The 20715-nt window shown below is 25.9% G+C and overlaps 1 protein-coding gene across 3 annotated transcripts in view; it reads right to left on the reverse strand.

Annotated features, from left to right (window-relative positions):
- Nucleotides 1-6551: 6551 nt before the first annotated feature.
- LOC129611081 (protein dead ringer) overlaps nt 6552-20715 on the reverse strand; it is a 114163-nt gene continuing 99999 nt past the window's right edge. The window contains exons 8-11 of one of the 3 annotated variants that reach the window (XM_055524015.1): nt 10847-10994; nt 10414-10772; nt 9718-10241; nt 6552-8382 (exon numbers count right to left, since the gene is read on the reverse strand). In XM_055524015.1, coding sequence (XP_055379990.1) covers nt 7772-8382; nt 9718-10241; nt 10414-10772; nt 10847-10994 — 1642 coding nt within the window. In that variant the 3' untranslated portion in view covers nt 6552-7771. The remainder of the gene's footprint in view (nt 8383-9717; nt 10242-10413; nt 10773-10846; nt 10995-20715) is intronic. The other 2 variants (XM_055524013.1, XM_055524014.1) reach the window with 2 other exon arrangements.

Genomic DNA, 20715 nt, shown 5'->3' on the forward strand with positions numbered 1-20715 from the left:
TCCTTGATTTTGAGGAAGTTAGTAAGCTTTTAGTTAACATACCTAAAATAATGTAAATTTTGCTCTTAGTGAAATTTCGTTTTATGAAACTCAAATTCCCCCAAAAAGTCAGTAATGGTAACAATTAGAACCCAAATTTCAAGAGATTCCATCAATCCGATCCGTAGGTATGGCAAAAATTTAAAATCGGTCTCCAATTTGGTTCCCCAGCCCTGATCTTTCCAAAAAATGATAGATTTATTATTTTAAAACCTCGAATTTAAATATTAAATTTCAAAGAAATTAGTTGATTATTTCTCTTTATCGCAAAAAGTTCCAGTTCCAGAGGTTTGATCAATCAGTACCATAGCAAAAATAAATTCATATATAAAATTTCATGAAAATCGGTTCAGCTGAATTTGAGATACACGTATACATACATAGACCGACTGATCGACATCTCTCTAAAAGTAGTTTGTTTACGATTCCCTACTATGGACAAGTACGTTCCTACCGAAAACTCGACATCCAAAATTTCCTTCCATTTTTACCGACTGCATTGTATACAGTATTGTATACAATGCAGTCGGTAAAAATGCTACAGTATTCAAAAATTACGGAACTTTCTCGAATGTTACCGAATGCGCCATACTGATATATTTGAAAAAACCAAGGAACTTGTTTATCTTAATCAATTAATTAATTTTGTGCGAAACTTTATTTTGTTGTGTACCATTAAAAGCATTAAAGAAAGAAAATTATTTCCTTTTAGTTGTTATCAAAGCTTTTAAAACCTGTATGAATTTATACAAAAAATGTACGTGTGTATATATAAAACTATTTAGTATTAAAATCTAATTTTAAGAAGAAAATTTTTTAATAAACTATACACAGTGTAATTGGTTTAATACCATATTAAATGGCAATGTAATGATATTTAAAATGTAAAAGAAAGCAATTTACGGAATATTGCAAATGCGCAATACAATGTTTTTACACATTTTTACCGACCATACAGGATGTTGCGATAATAAGTGTATTAATTATTGTCTTATATATTTATAAACTTATAATTAAAATTTTTAACCAGGGAAGATGATGTACAAATTTCCAAATTCCAAGTTTTTAAACAGTCTTAAAAAACACTTCTAATGAATATTTTAAAAAAAGTCCTTTTTTTACTACTAATGTATATTAGTGTTGCGTCTCTTGAGGAAGCAGATACTTTAAAAATATTTCAATGAATTGATTGCCAAAGTTAAAAATTAGGGCCCAGGTGTGGTTTTTTTAATCAATATCTTAAGACCGGATTGTTTTTTAAGAATCTTAATTTCTAAAAAAACAAGCATTATAAATTTCCATTCCTGTTTTTTAATTTTTTCTATAGAAAAAATAGAGTCCCTCATTTTTCTGATACTACAGGATGTTTTTCTCCAAATTTCTAACTTTTTTCATTATTCCACTATTTTTCTTGAAATACATACTTTTAGGGGCATTTTTCCATTTAGAAATTAATAATGAATTAAGATATTGAATTTTTTGTTTATAGATCAAACAAAAGATGCTTGAAATTCAAAGACGAAATTTTATATACTTCATTGTGATCTTAAAATTTCCAACAAAAATTCATACTCTGTGGTAAATATTTATTTCTAAATATTGGGGCTTATTCTAAGTATCGAATCACTGAGCAATAAACATATTTATCGTAGGAAATTCGATATTACTATTGTTAACACAAACCAATTCATGTAAAACGGATTTGCGTCTGTTATAAAGGTTTTAAAACCGACAAAATATCTCTAGCCCTTAATGAGTTTTTACGAGAGAATATCATTATCCGTTAATGAGTCGGTATTCAGAATAAGCCCAATTAATATGATTTTAAATTTTTTTGCAGTTGTTTATTTTTATTTGCACGTAATAAATAATTTTTTTAATATTTTCATCTTATGCACTGGAATAATTTTTTAATGGAAAAAGGCATTACATTTTTAATAGTTTAATAAAATACGAAAGAAAGCCCGGAAAATTAGAAAGCAGCTTTAATTCTTCTAACCTTAAACAATCATATAATTTTTTTTTCACTTCAGTTGCAGCCTGTTGGCAAAATTATGTGACAAACAAAGATAAAAAATAAATTATAACATGAAACAGAAGTATAAAGAGTAAATAAAAAACAATATTACAAAATAAAATCTTATATGAATATATCTGAATCCTATATGCCTACAGTAATTTCTTGCCGCATAAGGAAACAAAAATAAGGACATCAAAAAAAACTTCTTTCAAAATATTAAAGACCTCGAATAGTAAAATTGAAAAGAACAAATTCTATATAGTGACTGGAGTATTCAACCAACTGTTGCTTTCATTAGTAAATAAATATTGTGTTGTACAAGTATACAAGGTGAAATGTACACAACATACATAATATATAAAATTTTCATATAGTAAATAAAAAAAAGGATTCCTTTGAGGTTCCTTTTCATCACAATTCGCTTTGAAATGGCACTGGCAGATGTAATTATTTTTATATCGTGCGTTCATATATAAGACATTATGTGTACATTTATACGCACAAGATCAAACAAACATTTATAACATAGATACTCTCGTACTATATGTCAACAATCTAAACATTAGGGATTTAGACTAAATTTAGGAAATTTTATACATATTTACTGCGACGTTACTTTAGCTTGTATATTGACCAATATTATAGATATATATATATGAATATATACATATATACACATGTATATATTCTAACATAATATCTAAATAAAAATAAGTTCATTAAATTTTTATTGTTTTTTTTTTTCATTATATAGCACATTAAATGACTCAGCAGAGTCCTGATTTTGCAATTTTATGTTTCATGCTTTTAAAATTCTATAGTGGAAATTTACGTACAATTATAAGAAAGTTTGAGTTTAGAAAATAAAAATTAATTTTGGTTCCTATTTCGTTTTATTTTTTCAAGGAATACGCGTTTTTGGCTTTCAATTTTTCTAAATTTATAGTGACCTTTAAATTTTTAAGTTTGATTTCAAATCTTATTTCTTTATAAAAAAAACCTATTAGTTCTTAGTTGGGACACAGTAGGTTCGATTCCCAAAAAACTGGTTGAATAAAATTATTGAATTTTTTAAAACAAATTTTTTAAAACCTTATGTTTCCATATTCAATTACTAAAAGAAAAAGCGGATTTCCGAGATTACTAAGGCCCGGGCTCCAATTTTAAATGACAATATCGTTATGACAAAAACTGAGTAGATTAAAAGAAAAGCTGAGTGAATTTGTCTATAAACATTTTTCATACAAGGAGGAATCCTTTTTCAAAACCCTCTACTTTTATTTGTTAAAGGCTGGTATGAAACATGTATGGTATTAATTAATGATACTTCATTAAAACTTTATCGAAACAAAACTTCAATGGTTTCTTTAGAAAAAAAAAAATTTTCATATCATTTCGTTAGAAAAATATTTTTCCATCTCCTGCCCCTCTCTAAATTTGTAAATTTTGAAGTTTTAGCACCTTATATTTCCGAAACTGCAAGCTTTTTCAGGTTTCTACAAATGCAAAAGCTAACGGTGAATGCTATGCCATTAAGAAACATAATTTTTTTTTTCTATCTCACGCAAGTAACCCTTAAATTCAAGAGTTATGTTAACTCCTTTTTTTTTTAATAAAAAAAATAAAATTTATAAGGAAAATACTTCTCCCGTAAATATGCAATATTTCTAAATAATTTAAAATTTAATATGTAGATATTTTATAAAAAAAAATTTCTATTTGAATCGCGAGAATTATTTCCAGAAAAGATGATAATTTGTGAGATGTTTTTAAAAAATACATGCTTTTGTTTCAGAAGAGAAATAGAAATGCAAAGGGAACTATGAATGAAGAGAAAAATTCTTAAGGACATATATAATCCATTTCACATCTTATACCCTTATTATGATCGGCAAAGCGAATGGCTAGGCGAGTCGAATGAACTAGGCGAATCGAATGACATTTTAAATTATAATCGGCGAAAGATTTCATTCGCCAGATCAAAAATGTTGCTATCGAAAGACATCAGAAATCTACCGAAAATAATGAGGTTACCACCACACATATGTACATTGTTTTTGTTGTTTTGCAAAAACAATTGAATTTTCCTATCTCTTTAGCAATCTCGGGGATGATTCTCCATTAATTTAATTAAATGCTCGAATTGTTTTCGCTTTGTTTTTTTTTTTAAGGCTTAAATTAATTAAACAATCAATATTTTTTACAATACTTTGTAGAATTTTATGAACTTAGAGAACTTCCTGTATCTATATAAAAAAAAAAATTGGTTGCATATTTGTTGATTTGGATCTTATTGGTTTGCTTATTCTAGTTATTGCATATCATATTATGCCTATCAACAATTTAACACACTCATGATAATTCACTTCAGAATTTTTTTTCTACAAATTTGAGAAAATTTTCAATTTTAACGGAATACAGAAAAATTATTATGCAACACAGAACTTTGCGTTTTCTAAGGATTTAAGCAAAAGCTTTTAAATATCTAAGAAATGCAGTTCTATTTCTTTCTAATACACCAAAGAAATACTATGGAACTCATATTTAAAACTTTTATATCAACGAAATGATTTCTACATTTTCGATATGATTATCAGGCAATTGCATTTGCAAGTTTACACATGCGTTTCTAATTGAGAATTTAAACAATTTTAAGAGGGTCATCAAATATATCTGTATGCGTTTTCATGAAATAAATCCTACTACTGTAGTAATAACTGCTATCATGTAAGCTGCAAAGCTCCTGGTAATTTTTTAAACATCATCTGTCTAATAAAAATTCACGCTTGTAACATAGTTACAGTTACACCAGGTATTTTTGTTATTTCAGTATCGCGACTAACAGAAAGTGAGTACTTGTAAATTGTAGACTTATTTAAATTAATTTTATTTTCATTTGAATTATAATTTTTATTATTTTATTATTATTCTTTTTTTCATAATATAATTTCTAAAATTACAGTTGATTACATATGCAAATACAAAGCAAATAAAAGCATAATTTTTTTTTATTGTTTTTTTTTTTCTTAAAATTCTCCAATTAATATTTTGCATATAATTATGCATAAATTTTTTTGATATATTCGTTATAAACTTTTACATTGGCTTACATTCCATTCTCTAATATGAGAAGAGTTTAAACTATACATAATTACTTTAGCTTACAAGTTTTTTAATTATAATTTTTTTTATAAATAATGTTAAACACACACTACATATTTTGTTTTTTATAATTAATATGTCTTGGATTTTCGAAATACAATTAAATTTTTTTTTTTAACCATAATAATTTTATAATGATTTTCTTAACAATATTTCAATCATTTAATCACGCTTTATGCGATTTTATTTAAGACCAATAACTACATTTATATTATTATTTTAATATTGAGACTATAAAAATTTATTCTTTTAATTATGTTTTTATTTTATGTTGGCATAACTTACAATCCTAATAAGTTTTAATTAATAATAACTTCCTAATTTATGATTTTGAGTTTCACTATTTCTGTTTAACATAAAGAAGGTTTTCTTTTATAAACTTGCAAATATTTTAAAGCAAAAACTCTAATGCCTTAATAGCTTTATAAATTGAAATTCAAATTTTAAAACACTTAAAAAGTGTTGCCAGATTTGCGTTAAAAGATTTAATTTTTTAAAGAAAAACTTCTCTCTGTCATTGATTATACTTTTGTAGAATTTCTTTCAAAAAACTTTACTTGTTAATTGAATAATGTTAATTTTATTACATTAATTTTGAAAATTTCATTCGAAACAAATGGGAAATAGTTAAAATGTAATTAGGAAATTATTATATTTTTTTTACTTAAATTATTTACATAGCACATTTACATTTACATAAATAGGAATTAAAAAACGAACCAAAATTAATTCAAAACGGAAAACGTAGTCTGTTTTTACGTTTTGTTTAAAATTAAAACTATTTTAGAATAATTTTCAGACATTGAAAGTACAATCACACTCCTATTTTTTCTCTATTTTTTTTTTGTTTAGTCTTATTTTTAATAATATTTATTTTTATATTAAATCGTAAATATTTTAAAATCTATTATGCTTTTTTCTACAATTAATATTAAAATTCAGACCTATAATAAAAAGTAAATTTCTAAATAATTTTTAATTAATGTCTTTCCATAATTTTTAATAAAATTTAATTAATAAATTATTTGTATAAAAATTATATTTATATTACTTAGAAAATAAATAAAATAAAAATATGGTAGCTAAATAATGAATTGAATATAAAAGAAAATTCGAATTTGATTTAGAACCGGTAAGCATTTTATAGCGTGGTTGTTACTATTTTTGTGTTTTTTTTTTTGTTTTTTTTTTACAAATCATTTAAAATACTTAAATTTACAAATTTATTTAATGACATTTTATAAAGTAGTTGCATGTATATTTAAATTAATTTCTCATGGAAGAGTAAGATTGTTTTTTAATTTTGAATAAATGCGATAATTTATGCAATGATAATGAAGAAATTTTATAACAATAAAACTTTTTATATTGCTTAATCAATTTAAAGAAATTAATTTTACATATTTTGGAACAAAAGCTTAAAATTAATAAATTTCTGCAAGATACCGTAAAAATTTCGAAAACAAGATAGATTTTTGCGTATATGGCAAATAGAAAATCTTTTCAAGTTGAAAGTTTTTCTACAAACTTATGGTGAACTAATTTTACATTATTATGTAAAATTACAGGTATTAGTTATCGAATAAAAATTCAGTAGGTTGAGTTAAGTAATAACTGAAAAAAGATGTCTTTCCTGAAATCTTGTTTTATAATAAAACAAGACTAAATTCGCTTGCAACCAAAATATATTTGATTTACAATTGAATCTACGCACGCTTTTCTTTGAAAACAGAGTAAATTCTTTTCCTATTTTAACTTTCACTCGAATTTCATATTCGATATTAATTTTTTAATTAAATATTTAAATCAATGCAAAATTAATTAAAATGAAACCATCGCATTTTTTGCTAAAATTTCTTGAAAAAAAAAAAAAACAAAATCTTATCAGGTCCACTTATACATCAATTATGGCTGTTTAGTAGTTCCTTTTTTACAATTTCATTTAATATTGTAATTCTAATTAATACTAAAATTAACTTTTTAAAATAATTATTTTTTTTTTTTGAATAATTAAGTTAAAAGAAACGAGATTTGTTTGTCATATTTGAAAATTTGTACATAATCCATTTAAAAAATTAATTTATTCTTAAAATATTTTATTTAGTACATTGGTTTTTTAAGTAATTTTTTTTATTTCTGTGAAAAATTGTTGCACCTACTTAAATTCTAAGAAATTAATTTAATCATGTAAGAAATTATTTTCATGAAAGCTTTGTATGTGTATGTGAAATGAGAAAATAAATTGCTAAAATCCTTAAATACCTTTAAGCTCATATGTATATGTGTATATAAAAATCAAATTTAATATAAATAATTAAGGATACTATTAGTGTGATAAAAAGAGTTGTGTAAATTTGTGTTAAGAAGTTTTTACGATATTAAAAAGCTTCTTAACTTTTAATATTCTACTATCCGTCATTCCGTTATTTATAATATTTTTTTTTGTATTTTTATTTATTTTGAATATTTTTTATTTTATTTTTTTTTTAATTTTTATGTTGTAATAAACTATATAAAATTACAGTTCTAAAGATGTCATAATATTGTATCTCAATTTATTTGTGACGATACAATTGAATGAAGTCTGTCTTCTAATGTTTTTGTTGGTGTTGTTGGTGATGAAGTTGCTGCTGTTGTTGTTGCTGCTGTTTGTGCCATTATTGATGAATCATTAAATGAATTTGTATCCTTACAATTATCATCATCTGTACTTACAGTATCATCAATATTAACACCTATATCACCGCTATTACAATTTTCTGTACCACTACAACTACCGCCACCATTTGCAATTTCATCCGAATTTGATTGAATCGACCGATTTGATATATTAATTGTCGATGGTGGTGGTGACATTGTATTTGTTATATTTGATGTTATATTGTTGTTATTATTATTATTATTAGGTGATATTAACATTTGCGAATTTCCTGTAGTTGCAGTTAATACAGTTGATGTTGTCGATACACTCAATGTGTTGGATTTTATTGGTGATATCCCTGAAGTTAACATTAAGTTTGAAGTTTTTGTTGATGGAATTCTTAATGTGTTTGAAAGTGATAGAGTTGGTGATGGTACTTTTGCGAATAGAATACCTTCATATTGCAAACCGTTTAAATCAAGATTGACAACAAGTTGTTGTTCACCGTTGGCACTATTTTCTACAATTTATGAAAAATAAATTTAAAAAAAAGGAAATAATAAGAAAATTGATTAGTTTTATTTTTTTACATAACGTTTTTTCCTCCTTCTTTATTTTTACATTATATAAAATGCTTTATATTAGTCATTTATGATATCTATAGATATTTATATCCTAGTATCTATATGGACAATTTAAATTCATACATATAAACTCTATTTAATACGGTAAAGAACTTCAATAAATTATTGCGGTCAAATTTAATTTCTTAATTTTTAATTTTAAAAGTTCTTAAACAACTCAAAAACAGAATATAGTAAATTTATTTTAATGGAAGGATTTTGACTTTAATAAAAATTAAAGGGTATGTAGTTGCAGACGCAACAAATCAATTAAGTGCATGTTTATGTTGACAACTATAAAAAATGTTATTAAAAAATAAAGTGCAAAGCATACATAAACAATATTATTCTGTTTTAATTGCAAACGTTTTAATAAAAATAGAGTTTTACACATTCATCACATCACATTCATAGTGAGTACCATGTGTATGTATATACAACAGTATACACAACATAAAACTTAATAAGGAACCTCCTTTCCCACTAGTTTTACGTACAAGTGATATAAACTGTATACGCCTTCAAAATGTTACAAAATTTGTCATGAGATCAGATTAGCATTAGATGTTATTTGTTAAACATTTTTAATTAAGTTATTAACAATATTCACTTCATATTAAAAATAAAATTAGAATATGAAACATTAAATATTTAGCATGTCATTGCAATAAAATTAAAAAAAAATTCAAATGAAGAGAAGAAACAACACACAATCCTTCATTTTAACCACAGGTAATATTTGACAGTATAACACTAGTCCTATATGAAGCTTAGAAATAAAGGCCTGATAAATAAATATAACATACTTAAATTCCTCTTCGTAGCAAAGAGGAATAAATTATGAGGTCTAGGGAGAGATAAGCTAAATGTTTGTCTCGTATACTAGCCATATAAATTTATGTGGGCTACAAGGCATTCGAGAATTTTTCTGATTCTCGGTATTTCTACCGAGCTATCCCTAATAACCATACCGAATTTTAGATACTTTGATAAAACAAAATTCGGGTAATTATATTAGAAACTGTTTTTTTTTAAGTACAGTTTTCTTTATTTTTATAAGACTTTCATGAATTATAATAAATGTGAAGATTGAAATGAAAAAACCATAGATTCAAGTAGGGCAACTGATATACTTAAAGAAAACATTGTCACAATGCGGATGCAAAAATTAGAAAGAAGGAGAACGAAAAACTTTCACATGTAATTATTTTGCAAAATTGAAATACTTTTACCTTTCCGAGTAATTTTAAATTGCATTCCTGACATTAACGAGAAGTCATCATTTTGTTGGTGTCCATTATGTAATTGCTTTGAAGGTGATAATGATGGTGACTTTTTTATCGTATTCACATGTCCATTTAAACGTCCATTTTCATTACCACTTAAATTTGTATCAGCTAAATTACTATGATGCATTCTAATATCATCATTATTTTCATCATCTTCATCATGTTCCATTTGATGGCGTTCAATTTCATGGTCTTCATCATCATCATCATCAAAATGATTTTCATTTCTATTTTTATGCCTTTGATGGTGTTGTAGATTTTCATTCGTTTGCTGTTGGTGTAATTGATGTTGGTGTTGTTGTTGTTGCTGTTGTTGAGTTGGTAAGTCATGTAAACTAGTTGAAATTGATTTTTTCATAGGTGGATGTTGGTTAAAGTCTTCTCTATCGGAATGTGGTGGTTCCGAATTTTCACGTTCACGTTTCATTGTAATATTTGGTGGTGAATCAGAAAGGTTTAGTGCTTCACTAAAACAAAAATAATAAAAAAAAACATTTTATCGTTTATCTAATACACAAACCAATAAAAAAAATTTATCAACATGGCATGGTGTATAAATTTTTTTTATAAATTATGAGGGTGAATATGGTGGAAACAAATCTTAAAAAGTGTTGTATGAATTTTTTTTTTTAAACTTACCGTTGTGGTTCTACTGGTGAGGCATTAACTGATGATGGTGGGCTTGTATTATTATGGTACATTGACCATAAAGCTACACGAGACATTTCCAATGCATTTAATGCTTCACGTGGTGTAATTTCTGGACTTTGCGAACGACGTGCTTCTTTTTGTTGGAATAATTTTAAATATTCCATCATTCTTTGTTCTAATTCATGCGTTACAATATTTGGCATTTGACCCAAAGGTGGTGCCATTAAACGATGATGTGCAGCCGCTGCTGCTGCTGCAGCTGCTGTTTGTTGATTAGCATGTGTTACTAAAGCTAATGGTGACATTTGTTGCATACCAGAACTTACATTTGGACGTGGCATTTGAGGCTGCAAAAATCAAAAATAATATTTTTTTAGCATACGAAATTAAGGAAAAAAATTTGTTGAAAAATTCGGTTTACCATTTGTAGTTGGGTATGCATTGCTTCAAATTGTCCATAACTTGAGCGACGTCCTTCTCTTCTATTTCCATCTATAGCTGCTTGTAATTCAGCTGGCGTACTTAAATTCTTTTTTTCACATTCATATGGATATAAATATTTCATATATCTGGAATGAATTTAAATTTAAAATTGAAAATTTTTCCATATGTTTCTGTGATTCTAAAGAACTTTCAAATTTTGAATATGAAGAAAATTCATTTAATTTTGCGTAGCATAGAGAATAGGAAGGATAGTTTTGGAAACTATCCAAATAGATAAGAACACACAATTGAAAAGATGAGTCAACTATTCAATAATAACTAATTTTTCTATTAATTAATTATTTTTCATTTATGAACTGCAAATTATTGAGCGAAAAGTGCTGGCTGAGAATTGAAAACTAAAATAAACACAGCACATCAAATAAATAAGATCTCTTACTTAAGCAACGCGTAAATTGCAACACCTGTTTGCCTGTATACTTATTTCAAGGTGGTATAATTCAGTATTAAAAATATTACAAAGAATGTACCGCACATTTGCATAGCATCTCAATTATAGTCAATTTGTGTAAATTTGAATAAATTATTTCAATTTTTAGAATTTTAAATTCAAAGTAATCGGGATAAATTTTTTAATAATTTTTTGATATACATAAGTGCAATGTGATGCATTATGCAAAACAAAAAAAAAGAAAATTAGTCGGGAATGAAAAAATTGAGTGTACCTTTTATGCATACCTACATTCAGAATTTGTGGAATTAATCCTTTAAACCATTTGTAAGATTGTAACACAAATAAGGATTTAAGTACTGAAAAACAAGTTTTACTTTTATAACTTTGTGTTTGAACTTGATTCCAATTTTATTTTCTTTATTAATTGTGATGTTTGAAGAAATCTTATGGTTTCGTAGATTTAGATGCGCCAAAAAATGAACGATCTGATTTAAAATTTTTTTAAGAAAATAAAAGAATCGGTATTGTTTCAATATTCAGCACCTAATTTATTTCTTCTATATTTCTATAACCGTCATTATTAATTTTTAGGTATAAAAATTTTCTAAACAGTACTAAAATTTGACATTGAATAATATACCGGATTAGCCTTGCGAAATTCCGCTTGAAAGAATTTCTACAGAGAAGAATTGAATAACATTTTACTCCTTTTTTTCTAAACATGAGAAATATTATGAAAATGGTCTTAATTGCATTTAAGATTAATTTAATTGCATAATCTTAAATATTGAAAATGGTCCTCGGGAGAGAAAAACTGTATTACCGTTGACATTATTTTGACATAAAAAAATATGCGATTTTAAAGCAATAACAGGCATTATTTTACAAACAGTACATTCGAAAAAAATTAAAATTTCATTTTTATGCTGACAATTTTCATATTTTGAAACTTCCACCTTTAAAATGGTATAGATTATTGAAATAATGATGGTGTTAATGAACGTTAAATTATTGAAATAATAAAAAATTAACTACAAATATAATTCTAGATATTTTTTTATAAATAAAAGAAAATCGCCGCATTAATTATTGATTTTTACTTCCTTTTTGTTTCTTCTCTTTTTTTTCTGGTTTTTTTGGTTTTTTGTATATCAAATATTGTTGACTCTAATTCAGAATTTTTCTATTTGCATAAAAAATTCATCTCCTTTTATGTATTACCGAAAAAAAAATCAAAACTAATATTTGAAAAGTATTCCAACAACAATAATAACTAAAAATATAACAAGAATAATGTTAATTTGAAAATTCTCGAAAATCTCACCTAATAAAGGTTAAGATTTGAAGAAGAAGTTTTTATGTTTTCGATATACGCGCATTGTATTTCAACAAAAACTAAATTATTACAACAGGTTCAAGCAAATTCTGAACAAGTTATGCTTACACTTTTATTATTGTGTTTAGAAATACAAAACTCTGTTAAAGATTCATCTTCAATATTTGTTTATGAAAACATAGAAAATAAGTAAATGGATGTGATTTCGTCCTAAAATCATCATTTATAACCGATTATTAATATTTGTTTATTTGATTTTTAATTAATTTTAATTTTTATACCCGTATGAACTACAAGTTGGCAGGTTATTATAAATCAATAATATCATTTGCAACACTGACAAGTAATGAACTAGACTAGACGGATATTATTATATAGAAGACAAATTTTTTCATCATTTTAATGATTATTGTCGAATTCGAAATCGATTTCACTTATACTTGTTCTGCCATACGTTCTTCCGTTCGTTCCATTATGATGTATTGAAAAATTTTTCAAGTAATTCTATAATTGTATATGCAAGACAAATACTTGAATGTAATCGACAAGTGATCAGATTGCTTACACAATACATAAGTTTCGTATGAATTTTATTTTTGCCTTTGGGACCTTATCAATTACAAATCGAAAGCCATCGCATTTTCCTTATAATAAATGTGAGTATTAGAAAGTTTATTAAAACTACTCAACAGAGCCCTTTTTTATAGAGTTGAAATTTGTTAAACAACTTCAAATTTTTTTTGAAATTAAACGTCTTAAATTCGGAGAAAATTTTTACTTTAGAAGCATATTTGATAAAATTATGTGTGGAATAGAGTCTCTTTTTCAAATGGATGGCTTTAGCGGGTACGTTTATACAGAACAAAATTAGTTAAAAATCAATTTGGAATTATAATTTTTGAAATATTTGAATTAACTCACTATTCATAAATGCATCGTTTAATATTCGTTTTCAAAGCGCATAGCCAAGATAATCGGTTCAACAAACTTTATAAGGATTGCTTGAAAACATTTATAGTCTGCCAAATTTGTTGAAATCTAATGTTTATTGAGCTCATAGCATTAACGTGTGGTTACAATAGTATGGGTTAACCTAGCGACACTACTTTTATACCTACAGCGGATATAAAAATGTCAATCAAATCTCGAATTGGCTTCGCTACAGTAACGCGTAATTGGATTTATTATCACCTTTACAAAGATCAAAACTAGAAAATGTAGTATATAAGTTAAATGTGGTATTTACTCAATAGAACTTTCTTCGTACAACTGCAGAACAGATGAATGACGTAATCAAAGGAACGAGTTAAAGGCAGAAAAATTTAAAAAATTTTCTCCTCGAACTGGACCCGAAGCAGTGCCCTAACGCTTTCTAGGCGGATGCTCTAGCAACTGAGCTGCAGAGGTATGAAGAAACTGCACACAAATTGTTCTTCACAGCCTAATACAGTAATAATCCACAAGATGAGATACTACATGCAATCTGTAGTATACTGCTATAATCCACTATTGTTTACATGAGATATTAAGTGCAATCTTCTATTTGAAACAGAGAATCACAAGAACATATTAACAGGTAACGTATGTGCCTATTACACTAATAACATTTTTGAATTACTAATACAACGCGTAGTTGCTTATAATTAATAAATATTGTGCCTATTACACTAATAGTGTTAACTCAATTAAAATTTCTTCATACTACATATATTTTAGCAAAGTAATTTAATTTAAAGATATGTTAAGGTTTTTGAGGTAGATAAGACATCTTTTGATGAAGAAACTACGCACTTATACTGAAATAAACTGAAACATTCAATCAACATTCTTGATGAAAAACTCACCTTTTATAATAAAAACTAACAGCAGACATAATATTTAACATCAATTCTAATATCGAACAAGTCATACAGAACCCTATATGCAAGTATTCAAAAATAATATATATAAAATGCATATTCGATAAAAAAATTCAACGTGAATAGGGCCAATAAACCAACCATAACAGAAATTCTTATTAAAGGAAAACAAAATGAAACAACCAGATAACCAGAAATGATGGTTATTTTCAACTGGTCAACAACCAGGAGAAGATTCAAAACATGAATATCAAACTATTAATTTTTTTTTTATGGTAGCTACTCTGAATTTTAATAGGTTTACAAATTACGAAATGATGAAAGCAAAAAAAAAATAATAATAATAAAGAATGATAATAATTGGGGTTAAAAAATTGTTAAATGTCGTTTCGTATAAAAAAGTTGTTATATCTCTATATACACACACGTATACATGTATCTTAAGATACAATAGGAATTGCAGATAAATATTATTACGTATGTATGTGCACCGTCTCGCTTGTATGTGCATATTATTCAATATCAAATAAAAAAGGGGGAATTTTTTTTGAAAACGTTTTTTTCTTTCTGGTTTCATTGTCGTTCTTGATTCGCTAAAGAAAAAAATAATATACACATATACATGTACATACATACGTATACTTACTACAATTTTTTTATGTGAATTAATTATTTCAAGAAACAACAACAACAACACAAAAAAAAGAATCCGTCATTGTTAAATTATTTTATTTATTTAATAATTAAAATTCATAATATGTCAAACTCTTGTAATTTTGAATACCTAAAGACTGGTTGTAATTTTTGTATTATATACGTATATACCTATGTAAGTATATATACAATTCATAATACAATTTGAAAATTTATGTAGATTCATAAATCCAAATGTATAACGTTTATTACTCTTATACTTGTAGATAATTGGTAGTATAATCGAATAACCGTCACATAAAAATTAAAAGATGAATAAAAAAAACAAATAAGAGAGAGAAAAAAAAGCCATTTTGTAAATTTTACCAATTAAAATTTTATTTAATTTTCATGCTTTAAATTAATAGAAATCTAAAATTCAAAATTTTTATTTAAAATAGGTTGAATCCACTTTGATTATGTAGGGATGTACATGTTCATAAAATTAGTACACAATATAAAAACTATATAAATTTTAAGAAACGTAATGCCGGATAACAATTACGGAATAAGTGTTTTTGGTGAATACTTTAAAAATAATAGTAACTGAGCACTTAAAAATTTATAAAAATATTATGCAATAATATTTTTAATTGTATAAAATCAAAACAGTTCAAATTATTTTACTGCCCTACTTATGCTGATTTCCCTATATATTTTTTCATATATTTAGAGAAAAATTAGCAATGTCGATGAACAAATTAGGTTAACAACATTATTTTGTTTAACATAGCAGTTTCTGTTATATATCGAGATTATAATGAAAACGTCTTATGCATATACATATTTAGGGGAATTTTAAAAACTTTAACTACTAGAAATGAAAAGCAAGCCGCTAAAAAGAATCAAGCGATTTCTAGAGATTTTTCCACTTCTCTTAGTCAGTTAACAATGAAAATATTAAAAAAAAAAAATCTGATGCGTAAAAAAAAGTTTAAAAATCTGACGCAAGGTACGTATTGTTTAGCTTAGCAAAAATGTTGCAACAAGATTAAGAAAATGCCTTTAACTTTACTACCAAATTATAAGGACTCTAGAATGCTTTCAAATAATTAATAAATTTTCAGGACTCTAGAATGTTTATTCATAGATCAGAAACTATTGAAGCTACAAAGCTGAAATTTTAAAAACAGGAATTTAGTAATGTGACTATTTTCAGTAAAACTCTTTTGAGTTGTATGTGTTTATATAGTAACTACGATATATATGTATATAATAGCACTAGACGAAAAAAGCAGGAAGCTATAAGAAGCTGCATGTTATTATATCTCCGATATTTAGAATCATTTAGTCGCACGGGTATCACAGAATTGCCACCTATAACTATAACTATTCTCAACTATATCTGTTCTCGTTTTTTTTATTTTCAAATTATAAAAATTTAAAATACTAAAGAAAATAAAAGAAATTCACTAATTTTTTCGATATTTTTCCATTTAGGACTAGGAGAAGCACTTCTAAAGAGGGTTAAATCTAGAAGAAAAATTCATCTTAATTAAAAAATATTAATTTAATTGTGGAAAGTTTTTCATAGAACCAAAAATTTAGTTTTCACTTCTTTTTTTTTATGAAAGTCATCTTTCACCATAATTAAATAACAGTGTTAAATTAAGAAGTGAGGTCAATGAATTATGTTCCAATAAAATAATAAACAAATTTTTCGTTATTTTTGTTTTGTTTTTATGCAAATTTAAAGTGTGAAATTGTTATGTGTGAATAATTTAAAATTATTGCTCCCATAAACGAAATTGTATTTTATAAATTGGCCTTGATCGGTCCGCTTCCCAACTCTGTAAATTTTAGAATCTTATTAAATTCTGAAATGATTCCGAAGCTAACGATTTGATAAGTGATACAAGCCTAATTTCAAATGAGATTTTTAATAAAATTTTTAATATGCGCTAACCTAATTATTCAGCATTTCGACTCAGTACAGCTCGCGGGTTTACCATTTTTTTTGTTCTTATCAGTTTTTTAATAAAAGTTTATGTAAATAAAAGTATAAAGTACTGATATAATTTTTTTTCAATAAAATTTTTTACTGATAATTTTTATGTTTATTTGGAACAAAAAAATCATTTTTGCTAACTCTTTGAATATAGAATATGCACATTTAAATACACACACACATTATTTACTTTTATTTAAAACACTTTGTTTTAAAATATTACTCGTAATGTTACTTATGTTAAGTTATTTTATTGTTGTATATTATTTTACAATTTCACTATTTTTCTACCAATTATAAATCGTGAGAAATATTAATAGCCCGGAACGAATAGATAAACTTTGGAAAATTACTTTATATATTCGACTGATGGTAGATCCATTTGTATTATCTTTTGTATATTGTGTACATACATACACATAAATATTAAGTACATTTAAGTGCGACACCTATTTGGTTATTCGAATTTATTACCAATTCATTTTTTACCGACCGTATTGTGTAAACAATAGGTAGGTTATGTGATGGCAACAAATTTTGCATATCGAGTTTTCGGTGGGAACGTACTTCTCCATAGTAGGGAAGTGTAAATAAACTATTTTTAGCAACCTGTCGGTCTGTCGGTCTGTCGGTCTGTCGGTCTGTCCGTCTGTCGGTCTGTGTGTGCACGCGTGTATCTCAAGTTCGGCTGAACCGATTTTGATGAAATTTTATATGTAAGTTTATTTCCACCATGGCACGGATCGATCAACTTTTGGTATATATCAGGCCTCGGGAACTGCACTTTTTAGCGGGCCTGTTTTACATTTTTGAGCATATTGAAGAACATATTCAACCGATTTACTTGAAATTTCATATATAAGTTTTGCTCTACCGGCGATGAAACCTCCTAACTTTTGGAAGAAATCAGGCGTCAGCAACTGGACGTTTACTACGGGCCAAATATACATTTTTATGTATATAAAGAGAAATAATCAACCGATTTCATTGAAATTTAATATATAAATTCTTCGTATGAAAACTATGAACATATAAATTTTTTGGAAAGATCAGGGCTCGAAAACTGATTTGCGGGCCGATTTTACATTTCTCACCTTATCTACGGAACGAATTGATGGAGTTTCTTGAAATTTGATATTTGAGTTCTGGTTGTTACCGAAACTAACTGGCGAGCATTTCAGGGAATTCGGGTAGCACAAAGCGAAACTCTACTAAGAGCCAAATTTACATTTTTCTAGGTATGTTAACTATAAGCTTACTAATGTCCTAAAAATTGGAAAGAAGTATTTAACAGACATTTTTATAATATTCTGTAACACTTTCACTTAACTAGACAATACACATTGCGGTCGGTTATGTGCTGACCACATCAGATTTTTTTAAACTTAAACACTTTTCTCTTCTTCTTATTTTATTATGCGAGTACACATGAATATTTAAATACAAAGTAATAAGAAACAGCAATGTGTAAACACTAATAAAGATTAGATATATGTATATATATTTGTAATACATTGTTTCCATAAATATTGAATAAAGTTATTTATTCCTGTATAACAGTATTTCTAAAACGACTACTATATAATCACTTAAATTTTTTTAATTCTACTATATCTCAACATTTCACACGGATATACATATATGAGAGGTTTTAACCCAGATTAGAAAATTTTTAAGTACTTAGTTAGTATTATTTTTAAAGTATTCAGCAAAAACACATCATTAAAATTGCAATCTCGAAGAGCGTTTCACGTATTTCAAGCACGGTCTATTATCTACATGAATTTTCATTCAATTTCTTAAGCCAAGATCTACCAATTGTCTAAATTTTAAATAAAAACTAAAAGAACCTCATATAGCAAAATTTCAGTACAAATTCATTACGATAAACTGAATATTACGTTAAATTAAAAATTTGATTAAAATATGGGTTACAAACTTTTTGCGCTCTTAGCCTAATTTTATGCTTTAAGATGTAGAATTGAATTACATATTCAAAAAACGTGTTATTTACACCAGTCTAGTATAATACAAGGGAAAATCATTCTCAAGACGAGTATTACACTTCAAAATTAAGAAAGACTGGTATAAAGCATCTACGTTAATAATAGATTTTCTGAGCATTGATTCCAATTCAATATTTCCCACCTATAGCTAATATTCGTACATAAGTATATTGAGATAAGCTATATGCAAGGATTAAAATTTTTCTATTATGGAATTAATTTTTTTCTTTTATACGATTTTATACATTAATGTAAAAAAAAACAGTTACTATGTGTGACAATTTTTTTTGTTTTTAATGTCTGAAGATATCATGCTGTGAATCTAGTTCGAATATTATCGTTAAGCGATATTTTAACCCGTCATTTAGGTTGTCGTCATTATTTGTATATTTATTTAATTTTTGGTTTTTGTTTCTTGTTTTCGGTTTTTTTTTGTTTTTAAATACAAATTTACCGACCCTAAAAATATTTACACTTTAATGGTTTACCACAAGGTGTGCTGCATTTTGTATAATAATCATTGGTATATATGAGCATAAAGATGATAATGACGATGGCGATGATTTTCACATCTCTCATTTTTATTTTTTTATTTTTTTCTCTTCTGTTGCTTCAGTTTGTTACAGTGTTCTATTTTGTTATATTTTGTTATCTTTTTCAATTTTTGCGCCACTTATTGCGAATATCTACATTATGTTTATATGTCGAGGATATAAGTATGTATGGGCACATATTATTAATAAAGTACTATAGATTACACACATATACAAATGAGGGAAAATATTAAATTTTAATTTATTATTAAACTACAAAACTTGAATATTAAATTTAGAATAATGATATGTGAGCCCATTTATGTGCAATAAGCCCACTTATAAGCCCCGTAATGTTATATAAAAGAATAGTTATGCGATATTTTATATTGCTTTTTATATGCAAATTTATAATGTAATGAATAAATATTAGGTTAAAAATATAAATAAATTATTTAAAGTAAATTAAATTTAAATTAGAAATAAATAAAAATATGCTTTGACATAATGTTAAAATAAATTTGAATTTATCAAGTGATTTACAAAAGAGCACATTTCCTTAGTGAAACTATGGTGAAACTAAATTTAATAAAGTTTATCTTCAACTAAAATTATTTCATTAATGCCACAAATTGTATTGTGAAAAAATCCATACTTTCCGAAGAAATTAATAAAAATCAAAAGAACCATTAACATAATGTCCGTTAGCTTCTATAAATTAAAAATTCATTTTTGTTAGAGAAAAACGATGTTTAAAATTTAGAAATAGAAGGTTTAAGATAACGTCTGAGTTCAATAGCTCTTTTGTTATTCTGATGTTTGAGTATGTTTTTCGCGATAGTAGAAGCAAGTCGCTGCTTTTCTATATTTGTGGAAATTCAAAAATATTTGTGGTTTCAATTTAAAAAATTGTTAAAAAAATTGCAATTGTACAAATTATAAAACTAAGCAAAAACTAATTTTTCAATTACATTTTTAAAGTCAATTAAACTTCATCCAGCATAACAAAATGAAATA

This window comes from Condylostylus longicornis, unplaced genomic scaffold (genome assembly GCF_029603195.1).
Source record: "Condylostylus longicornis isolate FDR11 unplaced genomic scaffold, ASM2960319v2 ptg000048l, whole genome shotgun sequence".
Lineage (NCBI taxonomy): Eukaryota > Metazoa > Arthropoda > Insecta > Diptera > Dolichopodidae > Condylostylus > Condylostylus longicornis.